Genomic DNA, 10,610 nt, shown 5'->3' on the forward strand with positions numbered 1-10,610 from the left:
ACGTAGTCTCGCTCTGTCTCCCAGGCTGGAGTGCAGTGGCGCGATCTCAGCTCACTGCCAGCTCCGCCTCCCGGGTTTACGCCGTTCTCCTGCCTCAGCCTCCCGAGTAGCTGGGACTACAGGCGCCGCCACCTTGCCCGGCTAATTTTTTGTATTTTTCAGTAGGGATGGGGTTTCACCATGTTAGCCAGGATGGTCTTGATCTCCTGACCTCATGATCCGCCCATCTCGGCCTCCCAGAGTTCTGGGATTACAGGCGTGAGCCACCGCGCCCGGCCCTCACCGTTCCTCTTCCTGGGTTGGTAGGTGTCCAGGACTGCGGGCGTTCCTGAGGAGTAAAAGTGAGGCTGGGGTTTTGAAATGCTAGTAGTTAAGGGGGATGTCTGTGCTGTGCCACGGCCACTGTTCACTCGTATGAGCTTCCCCGCACACCCAGCGATTGGACACATTCATGGTGAGCCAGATGTGCTTTCCTAGATGTAGAGACCGGTTTTTTCTGGCTTGAGAAGGGATACGTCTGCTCGTAGTTTTTATATAGAGGGATGGAAGTACCACGGGTGATTTTCAGGGGTAGTTGTTGGTTTTGAGGCTTTTACTTTGGCTACAGTCTGTTCTCTCTTTATGTCCTCAAGCACATGAGTGTTTATTCCCCATTGTCCAATTTTGGTGAAACGACGCCAGTGCTTCCCTTTTGGACATATAGCCCCATTACAACTGCCAGATACTCCTAGATTTTTTACTTTATAATAACTCTTTCCTGATTCAACACGTTCCTCGACTGAGGTGCCCCAACAGGATCTTTCTGTATAAGGATGGTGAGTGAAGGACTGTTGACATGAGTATGCTGAGTGAAGGATTGTCGCATCTTTCCTCCGTGGTGGAAAGACTGATAGCACTCACAGCAGCTCTGAAGGGCTGTTGTGGACCGCAGGGCAGCTGCTGACGGTATGAGGATCATGGTGAGGGATATTCCCGAATGAAGACTTCTGGTTGGAAGTGAGGCACGGCATCCGGTTGGGTAGATACAGGCCATATCTGGAAGCAGGTGTTTAGTCTTCCTTGTGTTTTGGTTTTAAGAAAAAGAAAATGTTTTGGTTAATTTCAGCTTGGTAGGAGAAATTGGCCTGGACAACCACTCAAGCAGTTATCTGTTAATGTTTTGGAGGAAGAAGTAGCCTCGGGGGTGAATTTGACCCTGGTACGATAGACCCAGTCGGGGAGTCCTTGGACTCTCACTGCCGTTGGCGTGCTGAGTATCACAGTGTAGGGGCCTGTCCACTTCGGTTGCAGCTTTTTGTGAGGGTCGGGTTGGCTGATAAACACGTCTGTGCCTGCAAGACAGTTATGTTGAGAGGACAAGGAGGGGTCGGCAGGGAGAGGCGTGGCCTCGTTCGCTGCTTCACGAATGAAAGTCTGTGTCTGGATTAAGGAGGGGAGGTAATTCCCGAGTGGCTCAGAGTCTGGTAAGGGTGGAGGCCCTGAGACAAAAGCTCATCCATACATGATTCCAAAGGGACTGTAAAAAGTGGGTGCTTTTGGTGTTGCACGAAGTCTCATGAGAGCGAAAGGAAGACTTCTCGTCCACGACTGGCGGGTTTCTGGAGCCAGCTTGGTGAGTTGGGCTTTAAGGACAGAGTTGACCTTTTCAACTTTGCCTGAAGATTGAGGCCTGTAGGGTGTGTGGAGAAGCCATTTTATTCCCAAGGATGTAGAGACGCCTTGGGTAATTTGGCTGATGAAGGCAGGCCCATTATCGGACTGGATGGGTATTGGGAGTCCGCATGATGAGAGTTTGTATAACGACATTTGCACCTTCTGAAGTTGTTGGGAATGCTTCTACCCACCCGGAGAAAGTACAGACAAAGACTAGAAGGTCAGCGGAGCCGTTTATCAGGCGGCATGTGAGTGAAGTCTACCTGCCAATCTTGCCCAGGTACCTCACCCTGGGCTTGGTGGTTAGAAGAAGGCGGCGGCCAGAGGGAGCCCTGGGGTGACAGTGAGTGGCAGATAGAGCAGGACTGGGTGATCTCTCAAACACGGCTGGAAAGGTGAGGACAAGTGAGAATAGGGTGGAGACGTTGCAAGAGAGATCTGTAGCTGGCGTGGAAAGAGTTGTGGAGGCTTTGGAGGACAGGCATTGTTTGAGCGTGAGGAAGAGTGAAGTGCCCTTCCTTGATGTACCACGGTCCTTGCTGTTGGAGGTTCTGGGCCTGGAAGGACTCCTTTTCTTCTGAGGAGTAAGAGGAAAGAACGAGGACAGGCACAGGAACTGGCCTTGCACGGTTGTGGGGCTCCTTGTTTGGCCACCGGATCTGCTAGCGCATTTCCAGCTGATATAGGATCATCTGGGGTTTGGGGGCCCCTGCAGTGAATGATGGCAGCTTTCTGCGGGAACCTGGCAGCCTGGAGGAGCTTGCTGATGGGAGAGCCGTGTATGACAGGGGTGTTGTTTGCAGTTAGGAAACCCCATTGTTTCCAAATGGACCAGTGTGAGTGCCCTCCGTGGAACGCATAACGAGAATCTGAATGATGTTAATGTGTTGTCCGGCTGCTAGAGTGAGAGCTCGAGTGAGGGTGCTGAGTTCAGCCTTTTGGGAGGTGGTGCCTCTGGGAGTGCATCGGCTTCACTAGTGTGGGCGGGTGACACTATAGCATAGCCAGCGTGTCGGCGTCCTTGGTGTAGGAAGGAGCTGCCATCTGCAAACCAAGTAAAGGAGGCATCTGGAAGGGGTTGATCTGTGAGATTTGGAAAAGGTGTAAGAAAGGTTTGAACAGTGTCCACACAGAAGTGTGCAGGGTCTTGGGAGGTAGTGGCTTCAGGTAAGAGCGTGGCCAGATTTAGACGGGAGCTGGTTAGCCCGATGATTTGGGGGTTTCTATGAATAGAGCGTACAGTCGGAGGAGCCGTGGGGCAGACGTGAGACTTAGTACACTGCGGTGAGCTAGCACATCTTTGATGTTGTGGGTTGAATAAACTGTTAGGTTGGCATGAAGGGATAGTTTTAGACTTTGAAGGGTGAGGACAGCAGCTGCCACCAGTGCTTGGAGACAGGCAAGCCATCCGAGAACTGTGGTTTCGAGCTGTTTAGAGAGGTTGGCAACAGTCTGGAGGGCGAGTCCCTTAGACTGGGTTGGAACACGTAGTGCAACTCCACGCCGTTTGTTGAGATAGAGGGAGAAAGGTTTGGTGAGTCTTGAGAGAGTGAGGACGGGGGCTGAGGTGAGAGTCTTCTGGAGTAGAGGGAAGGGTTGGGTAATAGGCTGTGCAGGGTTTAAAGGCTCATGGAGAGGGCCGTTAGCAGCTTAATGTAACGGTTTGGCAAGTAGAGCGAAGGAGGGAACCCAGAGCCTAAAATATCCCACTAGTCCTAGAAAAGAGAGAATTTCTTGCTTAGTTTGCAGAGGTGGGAGGGACTGGAGGAGGGGTATGCGGTTGGTTGTGAGCCCTCGGGTTTGCAGGGTAAGAGCTAGGCCTAGGGAGGTGACTGAGGGGGTGCATATTTGTGCTTTCTTAGGGGAGACCCAATACCCCCACTGAGCCAGGAAATTTAAAAGAGAGATAGTATGGACGTTGCAGTCTTTTTGAGAGAGGCTACCTACACAGGAGCGTATCATCAACATATTGAAGGAGAGTGGACAGTTTTAGGAATAAGGTACAGAGGTTGTGAGCAAGGGCCTGGGTTTCAGCACCAGGTGCAAGGCTCCAGTATTGGTTCGAATCCCGAGACTGCACCAACAAACAGCACAAGGCAGTGTAGATGGAGCAACACGCTGTTTTAATGAGCGCCCGGGTGCAGACGGGCTGAGGCCTAAAATGGCATCAGCCCCACATAAGGACGGGGTCAGGGTTTTATGGTCTCCTGTAAACAGGAGGTGTCCCTGGCTGATGTAACTGCTACGTGGTACCTGGATGGCCTCTCGCTCAATCTTCCGACCAGCTCTCTCCCTGCTTCTGTTATCTCGCTGACGCGCACTTGTCACACAAGTGGCCTTGGCCTTGGGACTGGGCCTGAGAAGAGAGGAGTTATTCATCCCCCCAGGCTTTCAGGCCCCGGGGAGAATCTTTCATTTCTTAGGTTCCTTTCTCAGTTTTTACTGAGTTTCTTACACTGAACTCAATAAAAGGTCAACTTTATGTAGGTTCAAAAGATTCTTCTGATTAGATATTTTAAAATATAACTTCTGATTTTGATCTCTTTTTGGTTAAGAGATGAGCAGTTCGGATGGACAGAACTGTGTATTAGGGCTTTTGATTCTACTTGCTAATGTTTGTGTGTTGCAGTAAAAACATGACATTTTTAAGAGTAGTCTGATGCTGGAAAGCTAATAGAATATAGTATCTAACCAAAATCTTGCAAAAGAAAAACTGCATTTACTAGGTAATTTTCAGTTGCTTGAATTGTATCAAGGAGCTGGATTTTTTAAACTAAATAATAATAATAAATAAGGCACTTCCTTTTTTAAAAAAAAATCCTTATTTGGAGATCCAGATTTCTGAGGACAAAAGGACACAGTAGTGTTTAAACTAGTGCAAATTTCTGGAATTTAGAACATGAATTCTCCATACAAAGGCTAAAAGACTTTCCATTCTATGGATAACTTTTTCTCCTTTTCTCTCAGAATCAATGAGAGTTAACTAAAGCTCTGTTAATAGTGAGGCATGGCCGGGCGCGGTGGCTCAAGCCTGTTCCCAGCACTTTGGGAGGCCGAGACGGGCGGATCACGAGATCAGGAGATCGAGACCATCCTGGCTAACACGGTGAAACCCCGTCTCTACTAAAAATACAAAAACTAGCCGGGCGAGGTGGCGGGCGCCTGTAGTCCCAGCTACTCGGGAGGCTGAGGCAGGAGAATGGCGTGAACCCAGGAGGCGGACCTTGCAGTGAGCTGAGATCCGGCCACTGCACTCCAGTCCGGGCGACAGAGCGAGACTCCGTCTCAAAAAAAAAAAAAAAAAAAAAGAAAGTTACAGGATTAACATTTACAAAATATATGCAAAACAGTACTATATTTATAAATACATATATAACAAGCAGAAAGATAGGAATAGGAATAATAAACACTGAATTCAGGCAAGTGGCCACCTCGGGGACAGGAAAGGAAATGTATTCGGGAATGAATACCTGGAAGCTTCACTATCTGGAATATTTTTCTTAAGCTGTGTTGAGGGTACATATTTGTTACTGGCTGTACCTTTTTTGCAAGACTAATATATTTCATAATTTTTTAAAGCATCCATTTATTCCTATTTTAATGAGAGTTTTTAAAAATCGCTAATGGGCTGGGTGCAGTGGCTCATGCCACTGCATGAGTGAGGCAGTGCCAGGTAATTGTCGCGTAGTTCATGCAGCAGGTAAAGAACTCACTTACAAATATTTATTGAACATGACATCAGCATGGTGTCTTTATGCTTCAAAATTTAGATAATTCCCCCCATATCATGACTCTTAAATTTTTTAATATTTAAAAATATTTTCAAGTTATACATAAAGTGTACAAGTTTGATGAGTTTTTGCATAAACATATATGTCTATGTGACTAGCAGTCTGAGCAAGGTACAAGATACGAAACATTCCAGCCCCTCAGAAGGCTCCTTCATGTACCTGCCAACTTCGTACCCACCCCCAATAGTAACCACTGTCTGGACTCTCTAACAATATATTTGCCTGTCCTGTAATTGTATATAAATGGGATCATGCAGAATATAGATTTTTATGTCTAGATTCTTGCACCCATCAGTATGTCTTGTTCCATGTTGTTGCATGTAACAGTGGTTTGCTCTGTTTTATTGCAGTACAGATTTCTTGGATGACTATGCAGCAGTTTATTCATTCTATCATTAGTAGACGTTTGGGATGTTTCTTGTTTTGTGAATATTATGAATAAAATGGCGATGAGCATTTTTTGTGTGTGCCTTTAATGGATATATACATTCTGTTATCTTGGGTATTCCCTAACATTTAATATTTATACTTTTTATCTGTTTCCATGGAGAATTCCAACAAAATTATCTTCAACCATGATCTATTTTAGACTAAAATGACATAAACTGAAATTTTTAAAATATGTGTATGTGAAATCGTCTTTATTTATTAGCAAAAGGTTAGCATTCTTTTTTTTTTTCTTTTGGAGTGCAGCGTTGGTAGCTTCTTTGGGGGTTTCCAGTAGTAATTGGCCATCTAAGGAGATTAACACATGATATAGCTGCACTTTGAACTATGTGAGCCAGTGGTAATGTTTCAGCCGTGGAAATGTTCTGTGCTAATATTAGAATCCAGAGAAGCGGTATTTTTTTATAGCCATTTCAGTGACATTTGTTTGGAAGCGTATTGCTGCTGTAATTTTTTTTTTTAATTCTTTTTTCTTTCTTTTTTTCTACAGTCCTCTTTTATCTAAACATAAGGTAAGAAATTGTTTCTTTTGAAAATATTTCTAGGAAAAATGTTTGTGTCATATGTCTGTTGTATGGACTATTTTGGAAAATAAAGAAACCTTTCCCAAGTTATTTTCAGGTTCCTAGTTTAACGCAACAGTTTTCTCAAAAGTTGGGTTTTCTCATTTTAAACTTTTTAGATAGCAGCTGTGGAGAAGTCCCAGGAAAGGAAATGCTCTACGCAGTTATTAGTGTCTGAAGATCCAAAGGACAGAGGAGCTGCCACCAAAGAGTCAGGTATGTTTTCACTGAAGCTAGGGGCAGCGTGAGAGATAGCTGCCTCCGCTGGTGTTTTACAGGCGTTACCTCTGCTTTGCTGTGAAGGAGCTTTTCTTTTTTTTTTGCACTTACATTTTTGTACATATACCTCTCCTAGAAAAATCGCAAAACAAGAGTTTTTATATTGTTTAGCTCCACATTTTAGACATCTGGTAGTAGATACCATAATATCTAAGTTCTTATAAAAACATAAAATTCTTATGTTTTCAGTAGGTGGCTATATATATATATCTAACAGAATAAGCAAAGATGGTACAAAATGCTCTGAAATAGAATTGGCATTGGTACATTCATACATTGTTTTCTGTTTAAAAACCAACAGTTATTGTATGCACTTTACCAGAAATTTGTTCTGTCAATTTAGATATTTAAAACTCGGTATCTTGATAATTCGTAGCAATTTAATTTCTCCCCTTTTCTGCTTACTAACATGTGATATACTTTAGTTTGTGTGTGCATTTCTAAAGCATTGATGATGATTTCCTACCACCTTGTGCCCTTATATCAGAAGATTTTAAGAGGCTTTCTTCTAAATGTTTGGCATGTTGCTCATTATAAAAGCTTTAGAAAATAAAAATAAATAAATATATTTTAGGGTTTTTTCCCCTTGACATCTAATTTTACTATTAATGTGTATTTCCAGGCTTTATGTTCCTGGGCCTGAGAGCCCTGATATTGAAGAGGAAGTGTCAGGTGTTTTGGATGAGTTGCCCTGAAGTGATATGATGATGACAATGATGATGATGTCATAATTAGCCTTTTGCCCTCCCCCCCCCTTTTTTTTTGAGACAGGGTCTCACACTGTTGCTCAGGCTGGAGTGCAGTGGCACCATCACGGCTCACTGCAGCGACCTCCTGGGCTCAAGTAATCCTCCCACCTCAGCCTCCCCAGTAGCTGAGATTATAGGCACACACCACGGCGTCCAGTTAATTTTTAAACATTTTTTGGATATGGAGGTCTCACTATGTTGCTCAGGCTGGTCTGGAAGTCCTGAGCTCAAGCAGTCCTCTCACCTCAGTCCCACAAAGTCCTGGAATTACAGGCATGAGCCACCATGCCCAGCCAGCCTTTTACTCTTTGCAAAGTATATTTTATTCTTTCAAATCTTACTTTATCTCCTTTTCACTTCTGAGACAAGCTCGGGATGTTACCTTGGGTCAGTCCTACTAGACTCTGTTCTTCCTGTCTTTCCTTTTCCAGTCATTTTTATATCAGAAATCACTGTAAAATGAGCTTCATAACAATCTTAAAGGAGGAAAAATATCACAAAGCTGCCCAGTGTGGGTATGATGTGTCTCCATGTTGAGCACATTGGGAAAAGTGCTATTACAGGCTGTGCGTTTGAGTTTGAGACTTACTTAGCATGGTTGCTGCCCAGCACCTCCTTCAACTTGGCCTTTGCTTTGATTCATGTGGTACAGATGGGGAAACTGAGGTACCAAGTTTACTCACTTGCTCGGTGCTTTGATTCACAGCTAGAACCTGGGTCTTCCCATTTCTTTTTTTTTTTTTTTTTTTTTTGAGACGGAGTCTTGCTCTGTCGCCCAGGCTAGAGTGCAGTGGCGCAATCTCGGCTCACTGCAAGCTCCGCCTCCCGGGTTCACGGCTTTCTCCTGCCTCAGCCTCCCGAGTAGCTGGGACTACAGGCGCCGCCACCTCGCCCGGCTAGTTTTTTGTATTTTTAGTAGAGACGGGATTTCACCGTGTTAGCCAGGATGGTCTCGGTCTCCTGACCTCGTGATCCACCTACCTTGGCCTCCCAAAGTGCTGGGATTAATTACAGGCGTGAGCCACCGCGCCTGGCCAGGTCTTCCCATTTCTAATTGAATGCAGCCTGCTTCTGCTAAGTGCATTGTATGGCTTATCAAAGGCTTCAACAATCCAGATATCCCAGGAATAACCCTATGAGGGAGTATGGACTGAATTCTCGGGAAAGAAATGTTGCCCAGGTTTCACCAAACAATGTTTTAAAGAGAAATGTCGACAATGTGGGTGACTCTCCAAATGTAGTTTGGAAATCTTGGCTTTTCCAAAATTATGATGGAGTTTTTTTCCCCATATTTTCTGTAGTATTTCTAAATAATGGGATGAAGCAACCATTTTCAGGCTATTTTGTAAATAATACATTGTACCCATAGATTGTCTTTATTACTTATCACTTAAGTGATATCTCAGTTCATTAGATACGATACTTTAAGCGGTTGTACTTCGTGGCATAGCTGTCGTCCACCACCCCACCTCCTACTCATAGAATGGCACCTCAGACTGATTCTGTACCTTTTCAGTCACTTACTAATAAGCTATTAAATACTCTCATTTTGATTATTTAGAGCTTAGCCCTATTCAATCCTGAACTTGATTTTCGCACTTAAATCTCATTGTACTCAAAGCTCTTCTCCGCCCTCCAGTTGCCAGGGCTGGGAACACAGTCTGCTCCTAGTTGGAGTTCGCTGGATTGGTGCTTATGACTGAACCCAGGTTGTGTGGTGGCTCCAGCAAGAACAGCTACGGAGGAGGTTACCCCCAAGCTGCTCCCCTAGATATTTGCAGCCTTTAGGTACCTGACCCTCAGCTGGAAGCCACACACCCCATTCCTCTGATGTGGGGGTTCTCTCTGCCCTGTGCTTTCACAGTGCCTGTGGGACTGTGGTCCCCAATCTTATTTAGTCTCTGAATCCTGTGGACGTGTTTCGAGGGACATCTTCTGAACCTTTGGGTACCTGGAATTCATGGAGGAGTGGCTTGGCCCCCTTTCCCCTTGGCTGTGGCCCCCACTGCTCTAACCTTCCCCCATTTTAACAGAGGGAGGGGCAGACCAGCAAGCCCAGTGGCAAAGCAGACGACCAAAGGAAAGTGAAATGTGCCTGTGTTTTCTTGCAGGCTCACAAACTTAGAGTGATTCTTTGGGGTGGGGAGAGAGAAGGAAGGCTGTATTCTCCCAAAGGTGACCACTTCTTCCTTCTCCTGATCCACATCTGATCATTTGAGTCAGGGTGTCAGGGGAGGTGCTATGAACTCTACTGAATAGCTACCTCTCAGCAGCCCAGAGCTGAGGTGGCAGCCTCAGCACCAGATGCTCTGAAATCTGAAGCCGACGTTTCAGGAATGCCTTTTGCTGGATATGGTGTGGGCCTCAATTGTCAATTGGTAATTATAGTAGTAAAGTATCAATATGTTTTTGGAGTCCAGGGTGAAAAGAAAAGAAAAAAAAAAAAGAAAAAGTGTCAGTAAATAAAAAAAACAAATGGAATAAAATTATCATCATGTTTTTTATTTTCACCTTTGGCTCATTATTTAAGTTAAACAGCATATTAGTATAAAAAGGTTAAAACTTCTAAAATAGTTACAAATGCTAAGTGTACAATAAAGCTAGAATGAGCAAGCTTCTCTGTGATGAACATGGATGCATGCACTTCTCCTTCATTATTCACACGGAGGTTTTTAACTGTTTCATTTTAAAGTGAAAGAAAAATAAGTTGGTTTTACTTAAAGTAGAAATTGAAAGAGATGTCAAAATTCAAACACATTTCTACTTGTTGCAAAAACGTATCCTTTTTATTGCTACCCTTTGCTGCCTCCCTTTAAGAAGTTGCAAGTAGGCCGGGCGCAGTGGCTCACGCCTGTAATCCCAACACTTTGGGAGACCGAGGCGGGTGGATCACGAGGTCAGGAGGTTGAAACCATCCTGGCCAACACGGTGAAACCCCGTCTCTACTAAAAATACCAAAAATTAGCCGGGCGTGGTGGTGGGCGCCTGTGGTCCCAGCTACTCGGGAGACGGAGGCAGGAGAATGGCGTTAACCCGGGAGGCGGAACTTGCAGTGAGCGGAGATGGTGCCACTCACTCCAGCCTGGGGGACAGAGCGAGACTCCGCCTCAAAAAAAAAAAAAAAGTTG

At 45.0% G+C, this 10,610-nt stretch overlaps 1 protein-coding gene across 2 annotated transcripts in view; it reads left to right on the forward strand.

Moving 5' to 3' along the window:
• The window catches only part of CNST (consortin, connexin sorting protein), a 122,370-nt gene that overhangs the window by 89,830 nt on the left and 21,930 nt on the right, over positions 1-10,610 (forward strand). For both annotated transcript variants that reach the window (XM_011955730.1, XM_011955731.1), the window contains exons 7-8: positions 6,382-6,403; positions 6,574-6,670. In XM_011955730.1, the coding sequence (XP_011811120.1) occupies positions 6,382-6,403; positions 6,574-6,670 (119 nt within the window). The remainder of the gene's footprint in view (positions 1-6,381; positions 6,404-6,573; positions 6,671-10,610) is intronic.

This window comes from Colobus angolensis, unplaced genomic scaffold, assembly GCF_000951035.1.
Source record: "Colobus angolensis palliatus isolate OR3802 unplaced genomic scaffold, Cang.pa_1.0 Scaffold40, whole genome shotgun sequence".
NCBI lineage: Eukaryota > Metazoa > Chordata > Mammalia > Primates > Cercopithecidae > Colobus > Colobus angolensis.